Source organism: Terrapene carolina, unplaced genomic scaffold (genome assembly GCF_002925995.2).
Source record: "Terrapene carolina triunguis isolate 2854851 unplaced genomic scaffold, T_m_triunguis-2.0 Scaffold231, whole genome shotgun sequence".
In the NCBI taxonomy this organism is placed as follows: Eukaryota; Metazoa; Chordata; order Testudines; family Emydidae; genus Terrapene; species Terrapene triunguis.
The window spans coordinates 8,156,559-8,181,649 of NW_020664582.1; the positions used below are offsets into that span (position 1 = coordinate 8,156,559).

At 42.5% G+C, this 25,091-nt stretch overlaps 2 protein-coding genes across 9 annotated transcripts in view; both read left to right on the forward strand.

Annotated features, from left to right (window-relative positions):
- KCTD7 (potassium channel tetramerization domain containing 7) overlaps positions 1-25,091 on the forward strand; it is a 51,966-nt gene that overhangs the window by 17,689 nt on the left and 9,186 nt on the right. For 2 of the 3 annotated variants that reach the window (XM_024204987.2, XM_029912565.1), the window contains exon 5: positions 25-397. In XM_024204987.2, coding sequence (XP_024060755.2) covers positions 25-397 — 373 coding nt within the window. Of the gene's footprint in view, positions 1-24; positions 398-7,078; positions 7,501-25,091 lie in introns of those variants that run through there. The other variant, XM_024204985.2, reaches the window with a different exon arrangement.
- Positions 370-25,091, forward strand: part of RABGEF1 (RAB guanine nucleotide exchange factor 1) — a 53,192-nt gene continuing 28,470 nt past the window's right edge. For all 6 annotated transcript variants that reach the window (XM_029912559.1, XM_029912560.1, XM_029912561.1 and 3 more), the window contains exon 1: positions 370-397. The gene's annotated coding sequence lies outside the window, so the exon portion shown is untranslated. The remainder of the gene's footprint in view (positions 398-25,091) is intronic.

The following is a 25,091-nucleotide window of genomic DNA, read 5'->3' on the forward strand; positions in this document are numbered from 1 at the left end:
TTTATTACTTTTGTTGTTGTTTAGAACACTTGGAGCGGATAATTGAAATAGCTAAGCTTAGAGCCATGCAGAGAAAAGCAAGATTTGCAAAGTTGAAGATCTGTGTTTTCAAGGAAGAAATGCCCATCACCCCATATGAGTGTCCACTTTTCAACTCTCTACGTTTTGAAAGAAGTGAAAGCGAGACAAAACTGTTTGAACATCACTGTGAAGTAGATGTATCTTTTGGCCCCTGGGAGGCTGTAGCTGATGTGTACGATCTTCTGCACTGTATTGTGACAGACCTGTCAGACAAGGGAATTACTGTGGATCATCAGTGCATTGGTGTGTGTGATAAACATCTGATAAACCATTATTACTGCAAGCGCCCCATCTATGAATTCAAGATTACTTGGTGGTGAGTTATTCTTTTCAGAAAGTGCATAAAAAGTCTTTTTTCTAGACAACAATTGCTTTTAATATTACCTTTTGCAATATGTCTCTGGAAATGCATTGCTGCTGAGATGCACTGGAATTGACCTGCTGAAATGTTGGCTAATGCTTAGCTGTTCAGCAAATGGGAACCTGTTACATGATAACGTCTTGAAAAACTAGCCTGAAACAAGATTGTTGGCTCAGGTATCTTAACTTGACACCTTCTGAAAGGTGCCCACCTGCTTGGTGCCTTTTCTGTAACGGCAGGGTCTGAAAAGTGGACAGTGCAACTTTCACTCACTTTCGAGCAAAGTCATGGCTGCTGCTGGTGGTAGCACCATTTGAGAACATCTGTGGCTTCAATTTTACCAGCTGGTGTCATGGTTTTAGTCACTTCTGCTAGATTGATCACTCTATAAAGCCAAATACCACTCCAGTACAAAGATATTGACAGTGCAACTCAGAAATACCTGGTAATTTAAATAAATAAGGGAAGAATGTCCTAATGTTAATGTTGGTTGTGATTATTTCAGTTTTTCAAAAATTAGCTTTATTGAGAATCTGCATTACAAATCTGTATTATAATAATTCAGTTATTTCCATTTTTATGACCAAAAGAACATCTAACAAATTCAGGCTACATTCTTTAATACGTTTAGGACAAATTACAATTCACAAAAAGCCTGTTCTCAGCATTAGAAATTCTAAATATTTACTACACCTACAAAAAAGAAGCGGTATACAAAATGGTCATTTGGAACGGCTTTTGGAAAATGGGAGAAACCTACTGGTATGCCCCAATTAGCAAAGATAAGATGGACACTCAACACATGAATTACTGTAAACGTAACTCTTCCAGATCCAATGATAATTCCACATTATTCTGAAATGGAAGCTGGATGGTGAGACTTTATAAGCCAAGCCCTGAAAAAAAAATTAAGTTACATGATGACTATCCCTGTTGTCCTCCCTGCTTGTAGCAATAAGAAGTGTAATTGTTGACTTTGTAATTAATCTTTAAAGATTTCTCCAATTACCAGCTAATGTGTCTTTGTAGCACATTTTTTTTAGACTGAAAGAGGCTATCCCAGGGTCATCTTTCTTCCCTGAAAGTAATAGCTGAAATACTGAAATTTGTAAATGTCTCTCTTGAAAGCTCAAATACATAATTTTATCCAAAATGTAGGAATATATTTAAATCCTGGAAACATTACTATAATATGGAGTATCTCAGATCATCTCCACTATTTCAAGAAAGTCACTTGGGTTGGCCTCAAAATTTAATCTTGGAAATACTAATGTAAATTGTAGGTCCTCATGTTACATTTCATTTGGTTGATTAATCTAATTTGTTGACCAAAAAGATGTTTGGGAAGGCAACTTGCATTTAACATGTTTATCAATAATTTCAGTAAGAAACTTTGAATAGCATGTTCTGAACAAAAAAATTGATTAGCCGTCACCCATACTGTTTAATTTAGGAGATTACAGTAAATCTTCTTTATAAGGCTGTACTTGGGAGCTCATGACTTTGTGTATCTTTGTAAAGGAACATTGTCAAGTGCTCAGGTTTAGGATTAGAATGTAGGTTTTGGAAAGAAGAGGGGGAAAGGGAGATGATAAAAACATGTCTTTGAATCTTTTTTTAAAGGTTAGGATTCCCCTTCAGTCTGAGGAAAAACAACAACACCCTGCTAGTGCATGAGAATCTAAAACTAAAACAATCTAGAAATGGCAAATGAAACTAACGAAGGTAGTTTCACTAAGGCTTGGTCTGCACTACAGAGGTAGGTCAAAGGAAGCCGCCTTAAGTCGACCTGTTAATGTATGTGCCTACACTACTGAGTCCTTTACGCCGACCAAGTCGTCTCTAATGTTGACTTCTGTAATCCACCTCTGCGAGAGGCGTAGCACTTAATTTGATTTTCATGGGTTGACTGCAAGATAGTGCAGATGCAGCGTTGTGTAATTCGACTTAATTGACCTCCGGGTGGTGTCCCACAATGCTCATCTGTGACTGCTCTGGAGATCATTCTCAACTCTGCTGCACTGCAGTCAGGTACACAGGAAACAGCCCCTCGCCTGCTAAAATCCTGGGAATTTTTGATTTCCCATTTCCTGTTTGATCAGCATTGGGAGCATGCCAGCTTGAGCACAGCTAATCATGGAGACTACATGCCCCCAATGCTCTCCAGCCTGGTCTGCATGGGAGGTGGTGGATCTCATCGCTGTGTGGGGAGAAGTCTGTGCAGGCAGAGCTCCGATCCAGCAGAAGAAATGCTGACATCTATGCAAAGATCGCTCGTGGAATGGGGGAGAAGGGCTACATGAGGGACACACAGCGGTGCCGTGTGAAAATAAAAGAACTTTGCCAAGAGTACCAGAAGGCAAGGGAGGTAACAGTCGTTCTGGTGCTGAGCCCCACACTTGCCGGTTCTACAACGAGCTGTATGGGATTCTCCGGGGTGACCCTACCAGTACCCCCACAAGCAACGTGGACACCCCACAAGCAACGTGGACACCTCACAGGTGTGTGAGTCTAGGGACAACAAGGAGGACGATATGGTGGATGAGGAAGAGGAGGAGAATGGGAGACAGGTGAGCGGTGGATCCATTCTCCCCGAGAGCCAGAAAATACTTTTAACCCTGGAGCCCTGTAGGTCACAGGACATCACAGTGGCCAACTGTGATGCCGGGGAAGGCACCTCTGGTGAGTATACAGTTACAGTCAAAGTTCAGTTAAACTTTAGCAGGTGCACACATTCGGTGGTATTGCATGTTTACTGTGAAGAAAAAACAAGGTGCTGTGGTTCTTTGCTGACAAGAGGCTGCTCCAGCTATGCAGAGGGTGGCCCCCGGAAACTACTTTTTATGTGGACTGGGATAGTTCGGGAATCCTCCATGGATATCTCTAGAAAACTTTCATGGAGGTACTCTGCAATCCTTTGCAGAAGGTTTCTGGGCAGCGCAGTCTTATTTCTTCCACCATGATAGGACACTTTCCCACGCAACTCCTGAATGAATTCTGCTAGCATCATTGTGGTACACAGCATAGCAGCATAAGGACCGGGTCTATACCTAGACACTTGCAGCATCTACTTCCTTTCCGCCTCTGTTACCCTCAGGAGACTGATATCACATAGGGTCGCCTAGGGGAAATGGGGGAAGTTCTCATTAAAAGTGCTCTTACAAGAAAAAAAGAGCATGTAGACCTTCTCCCCCACCCCACATTCCGGATCGCCAAACCACGTGGTTGCTAAGGTGCCTTTACTGTGCTCGGCATGGGTTGGCAAGTAGTTTAAGTGGCTGTTAGGGGACTGGGGCCCCACATGTGAGATTCTGCAATTTGAGAGTGAAAACGCACCCCTCCCTTCCCCCGCCCTGTTTGTAAATGGCTTTCCATGGTGCTATGGGGAAGGGCCATTGTTTGACTAGCTACCTCTGCTCCTGACATGAGCCTGCCATAAACTTCATTAAAAGTGCAGTCACCCATGACTGGGGGGTAGAGGGGGAGCTATTCACCATGGCTGGAACAGCAAAACGGTGCAGTGAATGGTTACGGATTCTGATTGTTATGGCTTGCACCTAGTGTAATAAGGGTGTTCTTTTGTTTTGTTTTGTTTTAATGAAAACGGCCTTGCTATGGAAACATTTTATGCATGTACAGTGGCTCCTTTCTTTTTTCCCATGACTGACCCCCAGCTGAAAATGTGTCCTTTGGCACGTCATCAACACCTGAAAGCAGACTGATTAGAAGAAGGCGAAAGAGAACACGGGAGGACATGTTCACTGAGATAATGAACGCCTCTGGGACAGCTGACACAGAGCTGAGAGGCTGGAGGATTACACTGTCCGAGAAGTTAGACATGGACATGGAGAGCAGGAAAGCTTCCACTGAGCAAGAGTGTGCGGCACAGGATGAGATGCTTCGGATTATGACCAAGCAGGCATGTTGAGGCATCTGGTTGACCTGCAGGAACAGAAGCAGGAGGGTAGAGTCCCTCTGCAGACCCTGGTGGACAGCCAGCCAGCATCGCCTGGCACAGAATCACCCTCCCCAAAGTGTTCCCTGAGGCTTGGGAGAAAAGTCCATTATTCCTTTCAGTTATCTCGGGAGGAGGGTACAAGGAACAGAAGGTGTCCAGTCACAGACCTTTGATGGTCTAGAATGCGGTGTTATGTTACACAGCTAGAAATGTTTCTCCTGTTCCAACTTTACAACCCCTTTTCCCCCAGGCTAATTTTTTTGTCTGTTTTCCCTCTTTACTTATGGTTGTTAAATAATGTACATAAATGGATTCAAGAAACAAATGTTCTTTATTGATTAGAAGCAGTGGGCTTGGGTGCGGGGTTGGCTTTACAGGGACAGTGATACAAGCCAAGTGAAGGTTTGGGAAAGCACAATGCAGACAAGCAGCTCACGTTACTGTGACTCATTATTGAAACAGCTTTTCAAAGCCTCGTGGATACGCAGCGCCCCTGGCTGTGCTCTTCTTATTGCCCTGGTGTCTGGCTGCTCAAAAATGGCTGCCATGCGATCTGCCTCAACTGCCCACCTCTGCAGAAAATTTCCCCCCTTTTTTTCTCCACAGGTATGGAGCACACCGCAGGCAGCTATAACCATGGGGATGTTCTCTTCACTAAGGTCCAACCTTGTTAGTAAACTTCTCCAGCACCCTTTCAAACTACCAAAGGCACATTCAACCACCATTCTGCACTGGCTGAGCCTATAGCTGAACCGTTTCTTATTGCTGTCCAGACGGCCGGTATATGGCTTCATGAGCCATGGAAGCAAGGGGTAGGCTGGGTCCCCCAGGATAACTATAGGCAGCTCAACATCGATTTATGTACTCTTTTTGGCAGGGTGGTCTGGTGCCAAGATGGGGACATGCGTGCCATCTATCGCCCTACCGCAGTTAGGGAACCCCATTGCCGCAAAACCATCCACTATGTCCTGCACATTTCCCAGACTCACTACCTTTTGTAGCAGAAGTCGATTAATGGCCCTGCACACTTGGAGCACAGCAGCTCCCACGGTTGATTTTACCTACTCCAAATTGATTCCCCACTGACTGGTAACTGTCTGGCATTGCAAGCTTCCAAATAGCGATCACCACTTGCTTCTCCACTGTCAGAGCAGCTCTCATTTTTGTGTTGCTGAACTGCAGGGAAGGGGAAAGCTCTGCACAAAGTTCCTGGAAGGTGGCCTTCCACATTCGAAAGTTCTGCAGCCACTGCTCATCATCCCATACCTGCAAAACGATGCAGTCCCCACCAGTCAGTGCTTGTTTCATGGGACCAGAAACGGCTCTCAACAGAGTGCAGCTGCTCTGTGACTGCCAGCAGCAACTGTGAATTGTTTGTTTGCTTTTCCCCCCAATGGCTTGCAGCAGGGCTGCTTGCAGGACATTGCTATGTTCCGTGTGGCGAACTCTACTTCAGCTCTGGAAATACTGCAGGAGAAGGCGTGAGGTGTTTGAGATGCTCACAGCAAGAGTGCACAAATGAGCAGGCTCCATGCTTCTGGGGTTATGGCGTATGTGCGGCAGTTTTAAGGCACGAAAACCACTGGGTGGTTTGCCGTTGATATGAGGGAGGGAGGACGGTGCATCATGGGATGCCGACGCAATGTTCCCATTCTCCCTTGCAACATTTTGCTCCCATGAGGCATTGCACAAACTTCCCAAAACACACTGCGGCAAGTTGCACTTTGGGGTAGCTACCCACAATGCACAGCTTTGTGCATCGATGCAGGCACTGCTAGTGAGGACGCATTCCATTGAGACAATGAGCATGGTGTGGCCACGCACAATCGACTTAATTAATTCGGAGGCTCCAGGTCGAATTAGATAAAGTTGACTTAAATGTTGTCGTGTAGACAAGCCCTAAATTGAGTGAAGACTTGAATGAGTTCTTCACTTATCAGCTGGCTCCTCAACTTTGGTTTCTTTGTAGGGGAAGGGATCCTTAAGCCACAGACTGAACTTTCTACTAAACAGCCTCCTTCAGATCCAAAATCTGAAATTTATGAGCCCAAGATTCTTGTTAGGAGAAACGCTTTATTCAATGACTAAGTTAAAATAAGACTGTTTTTTCTGGGTAGTTCAGTGGTGCGTGCCCAATTCTCATGTCTTTGTATAAATGGGACATTGCTCTGGTCTGACTTTTCAGCATTGTTGACAGAAATGGGAATCTCAGCTGCAGTGATTAAAAGCATACTTTTGGGCTTGACTGTGATATGATCACATTTTAGAAATTTCCCAAGAGAAGCTACAATGGGGACTATGTTCTTTCTGATCATGTTTATCTCGTGGTAATATTCTGGCACTAACATTTGTGCCAGTAGATTATATGGCAACTTATTCTGGTTCGCTTTATTAAAAAGAAATGGACAGGAGGAAGAACATCTTGTTCTTGTATCATTTGTATCTTAATTAAAGCCCTTAATTACCACATGCTCTACCAGATATTGAAAACTTTAAATCCAGTTTAAAGAAAACCCCAGACATAAGAGCCATTGTGCTTTCATTATGAGCATACTTTCTGTGTCTTGTGATTTAATTTGTGAGAGTTAATATTGCTATTGGCTGGACTTGTTCTAAACAAAATATTTTACCGTGATTTAGATATTGTTACTGCCTAATACGTGTTCATTTTTTGACAGAAACTGAGAAGAATTGTGCAGGAGGATGTCAGGGGAGTATACTCCGTAACTGCTTTAAATAACTTTATTGACTTAACTTTTCTTGGCGTATACCATCACATTTTGCAAGTTCTAAATTTGGAAAAAAACAAAACAAAACACTGATCTGTTAACCCTCATATATACTTAATGAATGCTGTATAGTTGTAGAATGACTCCAAACATCTGCATAACATTGGATTTTTTTCAGTGACCTTAGAACCTCTCTTAGGGCTTATATACCCAGGCACATCCAAGAAAATTAATCCAGATAATTAAAGGTGTGACTTTAAAGTGGATTAGTTAAACTTCATTAAATCTCTTTGTGGGTGCTGTTATTCAGAATTAAACTGAATTAAGGCCACTTTATCTTAGGCCAGGTCTACACTAATCCCCTAATTCGAACTAAGGTATGCAACTTTAGCTACGTGAATAACGTAGCTGAAGTTCGAAGTACCTTAGTTCGAACTTACCTCGGTCCACACGCGGCAGGCAGGCTCCCCCGTCGACTCCGCGGTACTCCTCTCGTCTAGCTGGAGTACCGCAGTCGACGGCGAGCACTTCCTGGTTCGACTTATCGCGTCCAGACAAGACGCGATAAGTCGAACCCAGAAGTTCGATCGCTGGCCGCCGAACTACCGGGTAAGTGTAGACATACCCTTAGTTCACTTCCAAACTGAATTAAGGCCATTGCTATTTTGAATGAAGAAGTTCTCGCAGGGTTTTAATTCGGTTTAACTACTCCAGTTCATATTCACACTTTTAGCTAACTCAGATTAATTTTCCTGGATGTCCCTGTGTAGACAAGCCCTTAGTCAAACACCCTATCTCTATTCAGTTATGTCTGTGCAGATCTCTCCTCCTATCTGCCTATTTCTCTATCTCTGCCTAGTCCAAAGGCTGGTCTACACTAGGAACTTATATCTGTATAGCTACATCTCTCGGGGCATGAAAAATCCACACCCCCTGAGAAACATAGCTGAGAAACATACTAACCTAACCCCAGTGTAGACAGCGGTAGAAGAATTCTTCTATTGACCTAGCTACTGCCTCTTGGGGAGGTGGATTACCTACGCCATCGGTGTAGGTAGTAGTGTCTAAACTGAAGTGCTATAGCAGTGCAGCTGCAGCATTAAAGTGTAGACACCCTAAAAGTATTTATACCACTCTGTCACTGTAGTATCTGAGCACTTGTAAGGTATCTTTTCTGTGCAGAATCTGTCGCTTATCTGGATAAACATCAGGGCCTCCGTTCCATTCTGATAAATGGATCATGTGGTTGTTTCATGTCATCAACATAGTTTTGTTATGAAAGTCATGCTGCCCTGCCTGTTGTCGAACGAACAGTAAGTGCAGCCTGTTTAGCCCAAAATGTACGTACCTAAAAGTATGGTGCATCTTTCGCAGCATCTTTGGAGAGGAGGCCTATCATTTTTTGGTTCTCCAGTGATGCCGAAGGGAACCTGCTAATAGTGAGTGGAATATTTTGTATAAAAATTCCAAATGTTTTCATTGTGCAAATTGCAAAACCTAGATTACAGTGAAATCTCTGTTAATTGTGATGATTTGGGGGAGAGAAATTAAGAACCGAGTTCTGTTTAATTATTTTTTAGGTTGCTGCATGCCCAAATATTTGCATTAAAATGATTAGTCTCTTAAAAAACCTCTGTATATGCATTGACCAATGGTTTGAACAGAGCAAAGAGAGACCTGGATCCTATTATCGGTTTTCCAGCTAACTTCTTGTGTGGCCTTGGGCAAGTTGCTTAACCTCTTCGTGCTTCAGTTTCCCATCTGTAAAAAGGGAATAATGATACCTCCTCATCTTTGTGACGCACTTTGAGAGCTTAATATGGAAAAACGCCAAGTGTTAAAATTTAAAATTGTATATCTATAAAAGGCACCCACCGGGAATGGGATGAGGTTTATTTTACTTTAAGGAAGGTACGTTTTAGTATCCCGACAAGTTGACACTTGTTTTTTGATTGGTAACTAGAGATTTGTAGGACCAAAGAATGTAACAGAATGAGGCAGAGCCTTCCTTGTGCTGTGCATAATGGCCCTTTTTGCCTACATACCACAATACTGCATGAGGGTCGCATGGCTGTGATACAGTGCAGAACACGTTACCTGTACAGGCAGCTAAATAGTGGATTAAAATAGGTGGCAATTAATGGTTGGAATTTGTTGGGACAAAAATTATACACTTTATCTCATGGGTGCAGAGATTTTGTTCCCCGGGGAAGGTGCTAGCATCTTTGTTGACTGATGATGCAGACTGGCTAACAGCCACTGGCACAGTTTACTTCTTTCCCTCCGCCCTTCCCTGTTCCTGTTTTTTCATTGAGACCCTTGATTTGTTTTTGCAAACTGTTTTGAAACCTAACCCTTAATTCCTGATCTGTTCTTTACATTCAACATAGCATGTAACTTTTTTTAAAAAGTATTGCCAACGGTAGAAGCAATAAGATTCACATTTGTACAGCAAAAATTTCCTGGAGTCCCCCGACAGACTGTGTAGAGATGTAGGGAATCTATCAAAGAAATACTATACAATCTAGTAACAACAAAGAATTAATTCATTAACCTGAAAGCTGTAGGCATCTTTTCTTACTTTGGCTTTCCCAGCTTCAAGCACTCACTGGAGCGGAGACTAGCGCAGGAGCTTGGGGACGCTCTTGCCAGACACTCAGGGAGGAGGTTTATAATTAATTTTTTCCACACGGGACACCTATGAACCTTAAAGCCCTTCACATAGCCAGCATCAGTGTTGTGTGTGAAAGATATTTGAATGTATCTAAATTGAGCTGCACAAAAATCCACCATAAATGGTGTGTGCATTTGTTTGAGGGCATAAATGAAGAATGGCGCATTGAGCGTAATTTTGTATTTCTAGATTTATTACCTTTCTGAAACATCTTTTATTTAACACAGTTATTATATACTAGGTCTTTTCTATAATTATTTAGATGAATCATTGAAAATGAGAAGAAGTATCAATTTACATTTTCAGTGTAATTCAAAAGGGGATAAATGTGTCTAAAATGGAATTCATGTAGGCCCCAATCCAGCAAACAAGCCATAGATTTTGATGGGATATGTTTGACGTTAAGAATGTGTTTAAGTGCTTTCCTGGATCATAATCAAATGTGCTATGGTGGCTTTTTAAATATGTAGTTCTTAGAGCCCAGGTATGGACATTTCGAGGTCTCTTCTCTCTACACATGCAGTACTCCTGTTACTGTCAGTGGGAATTGTGCATGTAAAATAATTAAAATACATAGCCCTGAGTGGTATGTTTAATCTTCAAAGCAGTTTACAAATATTGACAACTGAATTCTCACAATAGCCGTTTCAAGTCACTAGCTAGCCTTTCTATTTTACAGATAAGGCAACTGAGTCAGACAGATTAAATGACTTGTCCAAGTCCACAGATAGTGTTTGAGCTGGGGTGAGCATGCAGGAGATCCTGGTTCCCCATCCTTGTGCTCAAACCACTAGACTATCCCTAATGTATTTAAAAAGCTTGTGTATGTCAACATTATTTGAAATCTTGATCACTGACTTTATTTCAGTAATAATGTTCCTCTTGAACATAGTTAGCCAAGATACACTTCAGAAACTGAACATTCTGTATCCTAATGTATGTGTGTTCGGCTGGTACAGACACTTAAAGTATTTCCTATTTGGTCAATTGTAAAATATAGTTCAACTAATCATCCATTCTGGAGTCTCGAAAGATTCAGATGAGTGGAACAGACGAGCTTGTGGATATTTGGATCTAATTGGATTAATGCTAACCCATGAAAATGATTGTGAACATTTGCCAGGGGAATGCTTTTTAGAGCATGTCTCTCCTGTGTTAGGGGAGAAACTTATGGGAGAGGGGATTTAATTTCTGGAACCTATACAGAAAGAAGAGTTTGAGATTAAAGGGGTAAAACTTGGAGACACAAACACTCCTGTATAATGACAGGTTTCAGAGTAGCAGCTGTGTTAGTCTGTATCTGCAAAAAGAACAGGAGTACTTGTGGCACCTTAGAGACTAACAAATTTATTTGAGCATAAGCTTTCGTGGGCTACATCCCACTTCTTCGGATGCATAGAATGGAACATATATTGAGGAGATATATATATATATATACACACACACACACACACACACACACATACAGAGAGCATGAACAGGTGGGAGTTGTCTTACCAACTCTGAGAGGCCAATTAAGTAAGAGGGGAAAAAAAACTTTTGAAGTGATAATCAAGATAGCCCTGTATAAAGTAACCATGTCTGTTCAGTTGCTATAGTGCTCCCAAGTGCAGCAATTGTTTAGGAATGTTATGTGTGGAAAACTTCCATTGAAGAATGTAACTCTTTCATGATCATCAGCAATTGGTTTCTGGATTCTTGCAGGGAGGTTTGCTGTAGCTTGTATGATTTTTTTTTCAATTTAGACAAATAGGCATAATCTGAAAGCATTCCAACAAATACAAAGTTCAGTCTGCTATATATACAGGAACTCTTCCTTGATTCTTAATAAGTGAGTCCCTAAAGAGGCTCTAACCATGTCCTTGGCAATCTAATTGAAATGTATTTCAACAAACCTTTGCTTAGAATGACGATTGATTAAACCGCAAGACATAGCAGTCAGCATAGTGGAGCTGGGTAATACAAGTCCTTGAAAATAAGAGCCAAAGCCTCCTGTGTATCCAAGAATGCGTTAATTTGACTGAATACACAGCCTGGCTAGCTTTAGTGCCATTTTAACACAGACTCTTTGCTAAACTCAAAAGGGTTAGTGGTACTTTAAATCTATTTTTTTAAACGGTTACTGTGTTTAAACAGTAATAAATCAAATTTTACTGAAACTTTTGGGGGCAAATTATCCTGATTTATACCTTGCAAAAGTCATGGCAGTAATTGACCAGTTTTCTTGTTTACCATTTCCAATATATTTTTATGCTTCATGACTGAATATCCATGTTCTGCTGTATTTTTCTATAATGCATCCTTCCCAGTGCTTTTAGCATGCACTTTTTATTACAAACCTGGAACTGGGAGGGGTTTTTGATTTCATAACTTATTTCCCCACTCTAGTTATGAATGACGATTTCAGTGAGATCCTGCTCCCCTCCTCCCCCATTCCAGTTTTCCAGCTGTAAGAGGCATAAGGAGATCAAGTGACTAGCCTGAGGACACACATTGAGGTAATGACTGTGACTGGATTCTTCCTTGTTCCCTGCCCTTTGTTCTAACCTCTACATCATACATATATAGTCTACTTAAATGCTCTAGGTTTAGGAAGTTTATCTTGTATGCAGGAGATTCAACATCTATATTGAGAGCCAGAATACACTGCCTTCATTTAAAAAATCCCTGGAAGTTATCGGTTGGCAGCTGGCAGTTGCTATAGAGACACTGAAGAGGTGTCCTTGAGTCAAACAGAGTCGTCTTATTTCTGTTGCTCCCCTCCTCCTTTGCATCTCCCTTTGTTTCACTACTCTCCTTTTACTCCCTATAGAGCATTAGTCTTTTTTTTTAAAGTAACATCAATTTACACAATCAGTTCATAGTTCTTGCAGGTTGTTTTTAGGAATGTAATGAATTTAGGCCAAGGATGCCCGTACTTTGGGATTCTGAGGGGCTTACTGGTGGACTTGCCAGATCCTGAGGACTACATCATATCTGTGTCTCTTCCTGTTCTTCATCTTAAATTAGGACTTGATTCTACAAACCTGGTGGAAGGCCGTGATCTTTTGGCCTCAGCCAGCAATAGTGGCACACTCTTCCCCCAGCTTTATCTTCACAGGTCACCCTGGCTTATGGATGACCTGGGGAAAATGACATGATAAGGAAGACAGATGCGCTGGTGGTAAAAGTCTCATGCCAAAGCTGATAGTTTGCATCATACAGCTTTCTTGAATTCTCATGCTGTGGTAGTGCAGGAGGCAAAGAAATGTTTATCTCCATCATAGCATCTGTAAAGTCTGTTGGTGGATCAGTTCCTGGTGGTGGATAGCTTGGCTAATCTGGGTTGTCTGCACCTGGTTGCCAATATGAGTCCCTTCCATTGTAAGGTAATGCAGGTCATTTTGGGGGTAAAATGGATCAGATTTGGACTAAAGTATGTCTATGGAGGCAGGGTTTCCCCTGCTTGAGTTTCAGCCAAGGTCACTTAGAGTCTGTGGATGTGTTGGAAGAACTTCATGCCATATCCTGTGCTTAGGATCCTTGTGCTTCCTGGGTGGCAAAGCTCAGTGCAGAAGTACTGGGTCATACAACTGCTCACCAGCCAGAAAGGGCAATGATACAAAGCACAGAATATAGCATGAAGTTCTCCCAACACATCCAGAGCCTCTGTGAGCTAGCGCCCGGGACCCTTTGGACACAGCTGGCTTAAGTAATCACTGGCAGTACTGAACCTTGTAGTTATGCTGATCTATATGGTTACTTACAGCTTCAAAAAATAATACATTTTTGTAATGCTTTTTGGATTGTCCCTTGCGCTATAGAGGAGATCAAAGATGGTTTTACATTTTTAATTGTTTAAAATTTTTAAAAACAAACCCTCAAGGTTGTTTCATTTTTTTTTCTGTGGATAAGCTGAGTCTGATCTGGGAATTATATTTATTTATTTTATACAGATCTTCAGATGGATGTTACTTTCCAGGACAAGAATTTTTGGTCATTTTACTTTCACAGGTTTAGTATGAGTTTACAGATAGTGCTTCAGTGGGACTTTTATAAGAGGATTTTTATTTTGTCATGTTTTACATTTTGTCAGCAAGATGTTGTCTCTGTGCATTATAATCCTGAATGCCTTTGAAAAACCAATCCTAGATACTGATTGGAAGTTGGAGATATTCAGTGTCTGCAAATGTGTGGGGTTGTTTTTATATTTTAAATAAGTTTGTGAATAATGTTAATTTAATATTGTGGATACTGTATTACTGTGTCTTATTATGTATTACTTTTCAATTCCATGTAAACTATGTAATCTATGTATTTCATTTAATATGTGTAAAAGAAAAATGATGTATAATCTGTGTTGTGAAATAAAATATATTAACTTGTCTTTTTATAATCTGAACAAATATAGATGAGCACAAAAGCCTCTCAACCAAAATCTGATTTCAGAAAGTTTTGAAGAAAGAATTAATCTATTGGGTTTTATCTACAGTAGAGACAGAAATGGCCTTGCCACACACTAACTAAAACATTAAAGGCATTAATAGGATAAGAAAGGTTTTATTTGACTTAATGGGTCCAATGCTGCTCCTGTTGTCTTCTTTCTGAGTACGTGTTTGGCTTGAGCTCTGGTACCTTAAAAAAAAAAAAATCAGTGGCTGAAGTCATAGCCTGGGAACTCTGCCCCACTTTTCAGTACCTCCTGAAATATTGTTGAGCATGGTGACTCATTGACATCAATGGTCTGCCTTCCTCTCTTTGGTATGTCCATGTTGGGGCTGTTGTGCATGAGAGACGCTTCCCTTGCTCTGTTATTGCAGTGCCTCCTTCCCCATCTTATCGAGTGGGAGTGGATGGACCCTAGGTCTTCTGTGTAACAGATAATTGATTGGGGTGAGAAGTAAGACACCATACTACCCATTCAAACTTACTTAGGTGGTGGAGATTCCCACTAGAAGGATTAATGCAGGGTTTACAGTCTCACTTTGTGGTGGAAAGATTTTGCCCTTGTTTCAATTAGACATTTACAAATCCCTCCCCACACATCATTCAAATGGTCAGTTTGCTAGTTCCTTTCCGATCTAGCCCCTTGTTCAGGCAGCTCTGGCCACAAGCTAGACGATGCTAAAACGAGGAGCAAGAAGCTTAATGGCAGTTGCTGAGCTACATGTGCTCAATAATTCAAATGCAGCTCAATTCATTTCACCAGAATGTACCAAAAAACCCACACCCCAGGCACAACCAACCCAACAACCACCCCTCACGTCTGTGGTGAGAGCTGGAAAGTTTCAGACCCAAAGGTGAAAGTTAGAGCCTATGTCAATGGAAGGCAGTTGGGGAGGGAGGGAGTAAGCTGTGTTTTTGTTTGAATAGAAGTCATCTTAACTATTTTTCTCCCTGAGGCAAGCACCATAAATAAAACATGCCTCCTAAGCATTCATCTGGCTGCCAGATCTGGAAAATGCCGATGTTCTGATTTAAAGGCTAAGCAGCTGTGGGAGTAAGGCCAGTTGTAGACTATAAGAGGAGCAGGGATGCCATTTCTGATGGTTTTGGAAAGAGAAAAATGAGAATTTGACCTCTCTGCAGGAGCGAAGCTCAGAGGAGTGTGGATCTCTTCCCTAGTTCATACCTAACACATGTAGAATAGTGAGAGGTAAGTCTCTTGACATTACCACATTACAAGTCAGACACAAGCCTGGTGTCACCTCAGTGTTGTTATCCCAGCAACAGGCCATTTACCATGCAGCTGCCAGGATCATCCTTTCCCACTTCCCTGACCATGTCTTTTCTTACTTGAATCTGCAGAGGCTTTTCTCTCTCCTCTGCATGAGTCAAGCGTCTCCTCATCTGCATTCATTTTCTCCATCTCTCCTCCCTTTGTCTGTGATACCTACTTCTGCTTTCTTTCATGTGACCCTTGGAGAAATTTCCCCTTAGTTCAGAAATCCTTTTTAAAAAACGAACAAACAAACAAATCTGTTCCCTGAAGCTTCCATGTGTAACAGCTGTTCTCAGAACATGGTCTTCTGGGGTCTTTCATGCTGGCCTGTAGAATGAAACATTTTGAGAATCCTACATTGTGGTACTGGGTTGGTGGGAGAGGAAGGTGGCCCATGATGGGATCTTTCTCTTACAAAATGACCAGCAGTGTGAAAGACAGTAATACCCTTTCAATATCTGTGTGTTCGTTCTGTACTGTATTTCATCCACTTGTGCCTTTAGACTGAAAGCTCTTGGGACAAAGACTGGTTATTTGCCTGGCACAGTCCACCCAAGCTGCAGTGCAGCATACCCTTCTGCAGCTGTTGGAGTAAGTTACTTATGTCAAAAATGAATATTCTTTTAATGAAAGTAATAATTTATATATGTGTGTGTGTGAGAGTGAGAGAATTTGGTACTAGTGAAAAGTGTGACAGCTTTGGAGACTGAAGCACATTTATCCAAAGAACAGGTACCAAACAGGCAGCCTTTACCTGGAGCAATCACTATTAAATGTTGGATGAGGGAAGTAATTCTGGCTCCAGGGTCCATTCATGTCTGTTGAGATGGTCAGCAAGGAGGTTGATTAGCCCCAGCTATGCGCATGGCTTTCATAAGGGGGACACCTTATCCCGTAGGCAAGAGAGAAAACTTAATACATGTTAAAGAAACAAATCTTGCATCAATTGAAGCTACTACTTTCATGATTTTTTTTTCTCATCGCTTACTTGGTTTTGCAGATAGTTGAAAAGTAGAGAGACCAGGAACTCAGCATTGTGGATTATATTGTCAAGATTCTGATATCAGTGTGGGTTTTAATTTTGGCTTCTTTGTGGAGCAACAGAACATATTGTACTTTTAGCATCCATTTCATTCACTTAATATTGTAAAATATTATTTGAGTATTTTTCTTTAATAAGCTCTGCAAGGCTTAAATCTATTAGCAATTGTCACATTTTATGTCCATTTGTCTTGAACATTTTTATACAGTAGAACCTTTGAGTTATGAACACCAGAGTTATGAACTGACCAGTCAACCACACACATCATTTGGAACTGGAAATATGCAATCAGGCAGCAGCAGAGCCAAAAAAAAAAAAAAAAGAAAAACAATAAAGCCCTGTTTTAAACATAAACTACAAAAAAAAAAGAGCGAGCAGCATTTTTCTTCTGCATAGCAAAGTTTCAATGTTGCATTAAGTTAATGTTCAGTTGTAAACATTTGAAAGAACAACCATAATGTTTTGTTCAGAGTTATGAACATTTCAGATAGATGAACAACCTCCATTCCTGAGGTGTTCGTAACTCTGAGGTTCTACTATACCAGTGGTTCTCAAACTTTTTTACTGGTGACCTCTTTCACATAGCAAGCCTCTGAGTGAGACCCCCCGCCCCTTATAAATTAAAAACATGTTTTTATATATTTAACACCATTATAAATGCTGGAGGCAAAGTGAGGCTTGGGGTGGAGGCTATCAGCTCACAACCCCCCATGTAATAGCCTTATGACCCCCTGAGGGGTCCCAACACCCAGTTTGAGAACCCCTGTACTATATACTCCTTAACTGGTGGGCTTATGCTTTTAATACACCTCTACCTTGATACAACGCGACCCGGTATAACATGAATGCGGATATAACGCGGTAAAGCAGTGCTCCAGGGGGGTGGGGCTGCGCACTCCGGTGGATCAAAGCAAGTTCGATATAACGCGGTTTCACCTATAACGCGGTAAGATCTTTTGGCTCCTGAGGACAGCGTTATATCGAGGTAGAGGTGTAGTTTAAATGACTGACTATACTATAGAAAATAATCCTAGGTTCAAATTGCATGCGAACATTCTTCATAATTACAATAACAATCTTACAGACTGTTTCAGCCCTTTATTTCTGTCCTGGTATAGCATGTGCAGCAAAAACTGTAATGACTGACCTCAGACTTTAAAAGCAATGTAATAACGCTCACACTCTGGTAAATCTGATATTTGTAACATGAGTGTTTATGTCGACACGTTGCAGCTTGGAAAGAAGCAGCAACCAACATCCTCTTTTATAGCCTGGATGAGATATTGTGGCAGTCCTCTTCATTAGCGCATTTGCCACCGTTCCTTATTTTAAGGACTATGACATATTTTAGTGAAACTATCTCTATGTCTGGCATGTCAATGAAATGTCTCTGAGGATTGTTGGAGCTCTTAGGAGGGGACAAATGCATCACCCTATGGTGACATTCGGTGTGATACAGCAACTCCTTGGGGCAGCAGGAGACCACCCTGTGCCCCCTGAAGCAGTAAGACCTGAGTAACAGCCTCATCCTTGACAACAACATGCTTATCACAATGGGACTCAAACTGTACTTCAGGACCCCAAAGTGGGTCGCAACCCCATTTTAATGGGGTCACCAGGGTCAGTCTTGAATGGCTGGGACCTGGGGCTGCAGCCTGAGCTCCACCCCCACCTGGGGCAGCGGGTCTCAGGCTCTAGTCCCCTCTACCCCCACACGGGGTCATGTCGTAATGGTGTTGTCAGAAGGGGGGTTGTGGTGCCATGAAGGGCGAGAACCGCTGATCCAGGCAGCCCCAGGCCCTGCTGGCTGCAACAGCCCCCTGCCAATGCCACAGCTCTGCAAGCAGGGCCACTCCTGCAGCTCCAGCCTGGGGACAGGGCCTGCTCCCCCATTGCCCCCCTTCCCTCTCCCTCGGCCCCGCCCACTCGCCTTAGCCCTGCCCCTCTCGCTCAGGCCCCGCCCTGCCGGAGCTAGCCGGAAGTGACGCCGCTGCACTCACGCACGCGCGCTGACGCCGGGGCCGGGGCCCTGCCGAACCGGCCTGAGGGGAGGAGCGGCGCGTTCGCAGGCGGCGCAGCTGGAGTGGGGCTGAGACGCCGCCGCCGCCCGGGAGAGCCGGTGAGCGGGGGGGAGCTGCGTCCCGGAGGGTCCCCAGCTCCTGCCCCCTGCGAGAGGGAGCGGCGGCCCCTGCCCGGCGGGGCGTGGGGCAGGTGGGGCAGCCCCCCGCGGCGGGGCCGGGCTCGGGCTCGGGCTCCCGGCCAGGGCGAGCGTGGCGGCGCGGGGCCTTCCCAGCCCCTGGGGTGGGGGAGCGCGGGGCCGCCCCTGCCCCTTGCTAGGGGGCGCGGGGGGAGCCTGTCCTGACCCAGTTACAGAGCCGGGGGGGGCGGCCCCCTAGACCCCGTAGGGCGGCCCCCTGCCCCTCCCCCTCGCACCTCATCCGCCACGAACACGGGTTTTCCCCCCGGGGCCGTGTCACGAGCTCGCCCTGATCCACCCTGGCGAGCCCCTCCTAGCCCGGCCCGAAGCGGGGTCAGGCAGGCGGGGGGCGGGAACGACCATAGACCTAGGTCGGGGGTGTGCGGCTGTCTGTGTGGGAGTGCCCGGGGTAAAGGGCCCCCAGGGGCTGCACACTCCGGCCGCATCCCACGTACAGAGAGGCTGAGCCTGGTGGAGCGAGTTGGTGTAGAACAGGGGTTCTCAAACTTTTGTACTGGTGACCGCTTTCACATACCAAGCCTCTGAGTGTGACCCCCCCCTCCAATAAATGAATAATGCTTTTTAATATATTTAACACCATTATAAATGCTGAGGGCACAGCGGGGTTTGGGGTGAAGGCTGACAGCTCACGACCCCCCCATATAATAATCTCATGACCCCCTGAGAGGTCCTGACCCCCAGTTTGAGAACCCCTGTGTAAGAGGAGGGGTGGGGTTGTGGTTAAGGCACGGGACTGGGGCTTTGCAGCCCTGGTATCAATTCCCAGCTCTGCTGCAGACTTCCTGTGTGTGACCTTTGGCAGATCTCTGCCCAAATCTTGAGTCTCTGTGCCTTAGTTCCCCATCTGTGAAATGGAAAAACTTCCTTTTTTTTCTATGCTTTATCCATCTTGTCCATTTAGACTGTAATGTCTCTGGGATAGGAACTGTCTCTGACTTTGTATGGTGCCTAGCACACTGGGGCCTCTATCTTAGTTGGGACCTCTAGGTTGTATGATAATATAAATAACAATTTGTGACAATACTGGTGAAACATTGTTTGATCTTTCTGGTTGACTGCTGTTCAGTTCAAAAATATTTTATTGGTGCAGCTGGCTATACAAGTGCTGTCAAAACATCAACGAAACCAAGGTTTGTGAGTCATGGGTGTATATCAAGCTTCTGCCTAGAGCAGACTTCACAGCCATTTGGAGACATTGTGGCAGTTGGGAAAGGCTCCTGCAGCTCCCTGTTGTGGGAAAGGCTGTGGCAGAGAAGCAGCAGTGGGGAAAAAGCTCCAGCGTTCCTCTGCTGCTGAGTGTTTCCCCATTGCCTCCCCCCTTGCCAGAGCTTTTCACCGACACTTGTAGCTCCACACCACAGCGTGGACGCAACTTCTCACTGCTGCGTGTAGCTACGCGTACCCTACATGTTGCTGCAAGTGGCATGCAGTGTAGCCATAGCCTTTGTCATTGCTGTCCATTTCTGGTTTTTTGACTGGCTGCTCTATAATGAGGTGCTGTGCCTTTTCTTTTTTAGAGTATCTTGAACTTATGAACAGGCTGGTTTATAGGGAAACATAGAAACCGCATGGAATAAACGTCTGATTTTTTTTTTCTCTTGCGTTAACTCTGGGGAGGGGGGAGTAAATTTGTTTCACATATTGCACACACCACGCTATTTCTTCATTCTGACTTCCCAAGAGCATCCTAAAAATTTTTTCTACTGTCTCTTCTACTTTTGGTGAACAAATAATGCAACTTAATCATTCAAATAACAGTTGGTCCAGCCTTGAAAATTTATTATGAACACTTACTAGCCCAAACAATCTACTCACCTGTCCATTTCTATGATAGCCATTTTAATACAGTTCCCTGTATATCAAAGGTTTATTCTTTTTTTGTAACTTACACATGCACTAGTGTTCATGGAAACTATAGAATGACAGCTCTGGAAACTGAAGTTATCTGTTTAACCACAGGACAAGTACAATCTGGGGCAGCTCCAGTACAAGTTTCTACAAACAGCACTGCAAGTACTTCAATCCTGACCTTCAGAGGAGCACTTCTAGGGTTGAAAGAGTAGGGCAGTCTTAATGGCTAGTTCACTCTATTGCCAAATACTTAGTGCTTCTACTGATTCTTCCAGTCAAGTTGCTAATAGTTGTCGTGGCTTTTACAATGTAAACATGTGTGACCATTGGAAGCAAGACTGGAACCATTACTGCAGTCTACACCAGGGGTGAGGTCGGCATAGCTACATCACTCAGGGGTGTGGATTTTTCACATCTCTAAGAGATCTGGCTATGGCAACCAACGTAAGTTCCCAGTGTAAACCAGCCATCAGGGTTTTGTAGACCAACACTTTAAACTTCACCTGAAAGCCAACGGGAAGCCAGCACAGACCCCAAAGCTCCGATGTAATGTGCTTCCAGCGAGAAGCACCTCTCAGAGATGGTCTTATGGCTAAGGTATTGGACTAGGACTCAGTCTTTTTGTGTTACTTTGGTCAAGTCACTTAATCTCTGTGCCTCTGTTCTTCTCTGTAAAATGGGACTATTACTACTCCTTATTTCACAGAAGTGTTCTGAGGATTAAGTAGTTATGTGAAATGCTTAGATACAATAGTGACGAGAGCCATAGAAAAACTAAATTAATATGGGAGCCATGCTATACACTAAACTGGATAGTCTTAAGGGAAAGCTCCCTATGTGGACTGCAATACAGTTTTTCCATAGACCTAGCTACTGCCTCTCGGAGAGGTGGATTACCTATGCTGATGGGAGAACACCTGCCGTCAGTGTTGCTAGTGTCTACACTGAAGTGCTACAGTGGTACTTCTGCAACATTTTAAGCTTAGACCTACTTTAAGTGGTCTGGGTGCCTCACCCCCTGAGACATCACTTCTGTCCATGTGATACCACATAGGTTCCAGTAAGAGGGAATCCAAGCTTGTGGCCCCATGGCTTAAAAGGAAATGGTGGTCTCAAGGAAGGTTACTTGACTCTAGGAAGAAAGCCCTCCAACTAATATCTGTAAAAACTTGAAACTGTTGACCACCTGGGCATGCTGCAAGTCCCATCATTAGTATTTTGGGGAGTGGAAGTGGGGAAAGAGGGATTGGGAAGAGATGTGATGGCTAGATCAGGAAGGTTTTTTTATAGGATGATCTAATGGATTGATATGATGGGGCAGATATTTCTATTTAGGATTTTTATCGTGTGTGTTTGTTTTACATTGTGCAAAAGAAAACTTGAAGTTATGGATGGGTGCTTATTTTAAATTTATTTCAATGTATAATACAATCTAGTCTGTAAGTCTTCCTCAGCTTCCCCTTTCTCTTGCTGCAATTTGTCATAAACTCCTGTTATGCTTAGTCTCTCTGTATATCACTGATGTACTTCTTGTGACCTAAACTAGTCCTCAGACTGTAACATATAATCATGCTTGTGATACTGACAACACTTCAGTCAGGTGCAAGTATACACTAAGAATTGGATATCAGATGTCAACTCCTTAAAACTGCTTCTCTCTGCCTTCAAGCAAGCAACATAATGATCTAGCATTTTGATAATATATATGTGGAATAAAATAACTGACACTTCAAAAAGCTTATCTTCCATCTGGATTTTTGGATCAAAATTTATTTAAAAATGCATATTTAATGTGATACTGAATTACTTGTTTCCTTTCTTCTCAGTCATAGCAGGAAGCAATTTTTAGGTATCTATTGTGTGTGATTCCATTTGCCTCCTTTTCTGTATGATGCACACAGGTTCAAGATGTAGACGCTTGGGGGTGATCTGTTGGTTCACTATGTTTATTGCCTCCATGATGGATAAAATATTCATCATTAAAGATGGTAGCTGAGAAAGATCTGAGATCCCATAATAAGATATGCAGACAGTTGGCATGTGGACAAATTAAATTGTGGTTTTAGTTTGCACTGTCAGCACTGCTGGGGGTGGTGCTTTATTTACATATAACTTTTTAAATGACTGTTTTAGAGTTGGAACAAATAATGAATTATGTTCACTAAGATTTATAAAACTTGTGAAGCCTGGTGACCAGCACATTGGATTCCAGAAATGCTAGACAGTGGATGTAACTTCCTTTGGCAAATATTGTTATGAAATCTTATTGTGATACTTCATTTCCATGTTACCAATATTCTGACCTGGCATTGTTGCTTTAAAGTAGTGTTTGAGCAGTCGTTTGAATTCTGAATAAAAGATAAAACAATTTTACTAAAATCTTTTGGCTCTCTTCCTAATGAACATATATATAATAGGCTATAGTAAATATGCAAGAAAATAAACTTGGTTGTTGTGTATCTAATTTCTTAATATTTTTAGTGTGAATTGGGTTGCTGATTAAGTTTTGGTGATTGGTTAAGTGCTGGTTCTGAACAAAGTGGTTACTGTATGATTGGGTTGATGTTAGCTTGTTTTGAAGTTACTTGTTAGTTTTCGTAGAACCATGGATGGAAAATATTTGTTAAGTCATCTGTCCCTCCCTTCTCTATGGAGGAAACTGGTTCCTAGTTTATTACAAGTACATACTAATTACATGCCTAAATGATTATTGTAGAGTAGTGTGTGAATCATGAATACTTAAGCACTTACATGACTTATAAGAAATTTATGTGCCATGCAATCCAGTGATTGCTGTTCTGAATTGAATAAATATTTGAATAGTGATTGAAAATAGAATGGCTAGTTACTTCAATCTCATAAAGACTTGCGGCATTTAATTAAAAGAAAATTACTTGAGGTTCATAATCATTCTTCTGAAGACACTACTGGTAATAATGACATTACGGTTTTCACATAGGCTTAGCCAAAGAAATTCTTGTTTTCTAATGGATACCTTTCTCCTTTTTGAAAATTTCTGTTTTCATTGCCTTTGGTCTGTTTGGGGATGGGTTCATTTGGGAATGTGTCATTGTAGCCTTGTATACAATGTTTTTTCCCCCGCTGAAATTATCCACCATCACAGTAGTACTGGTACAGCTTTACCACTGCTAGCTCTCACGTGACTGTTAGTGTGGACCTGCTGCTGGCAGATACCACTGTGTCATTTAAATCTGCTCTGGGCAGGGTTGGACAACTTGATGGCTAAAATCCAGAGATGCCACTCTATATTAGACTAGACTTTAGTAGAAGATGTTGCTTTGCAGTAAAGACACTATGGTAGTCTATCTTGTAGATTTGTACATGGATTCAAAGGCGTGGTCTATGCTAGAAAATTAGGTCTGCTTAACTAAGTTGCTCAGGGGTGTGAAAATCTATACCTGTGAGCAGCCTAGATAAACCAACCTAAATTCCAGTGTAGCCAATGCTAGGTCCACAGAAGAATTCTTCCATTATTGCCTCTCATACGCTGATGAAGATTCCTTCCCAGCCGTAGATAGTGGCTACACTGAAGCGCTACAGCTGAAACACTAGCATTTGAAAGTGTTGGAAGTATGCTGTGAACTAGTGGTGAACCCGACCTGAAACCTTTCTAATCTGATGTGGAATCAATCTGTCATTCCTCCACTAATAAAATGTAAAGCATCAGCTGATATCTTGGCAAAATGTATGCAGTCTTCCTCACCTTCCCCTTTCTCATCCTGCTCTGAGGTTTAATGCTTAGCACCCAGAACAGTCAGGCAGTCTTGATGTGTTTTGCACCAAGTGTTCAAAAAACTTCCTTTTAAACATTTTTTGACCAGTTCTAATTAAAATAATAATGTCCATAGTAAGAAGAACAGGAATACTTGTGGCACCTTAGAGACTAACAAATTTATTTGAGCATAAGCTTTCGTGGGCTACAGCCCACTGAAATTCATTCCAAAGATAGTGCCATAGAGGGTAAGACTTTTAAAAAATAAAATAAAAAAAATCCGGAACTTGGGCAGATCAGTCTAATGGAAAGAGCAATCTGGATTGTCTCTAAGGAATGTGATAGAATTCAGGAATACTTCTGAGTCTCTGCTTGTTTCTGGAGATAGAGGATAAAAGCTGGAAGGGAGGGATTCAGGAGTCAAATGATAAACCTGTTGGGCCACATGGTATTTTACTGCTGTTGGTCATAAATTTTAAATGCTGGCATACACTTAGTGTTCCTAATTTAATATGAAAGTGGATGGCTTACCTTTTCCTACTAGTCTGTTTGGTTTTTTTTGGACTTTCATACATATTTAAAAAAGGAAACATTTGTTTGAACCTGTGTAACTGAAATACCATTGTTGACATCTACTGCACTCCTACAAAGTCACTTCTTTGACCTTCAGAAAGTGCAGAGTTATTGCTTATGTTAAGGAACCATTTTTCATGTGTTGTAGTAATTACATAATTGACTTGTAC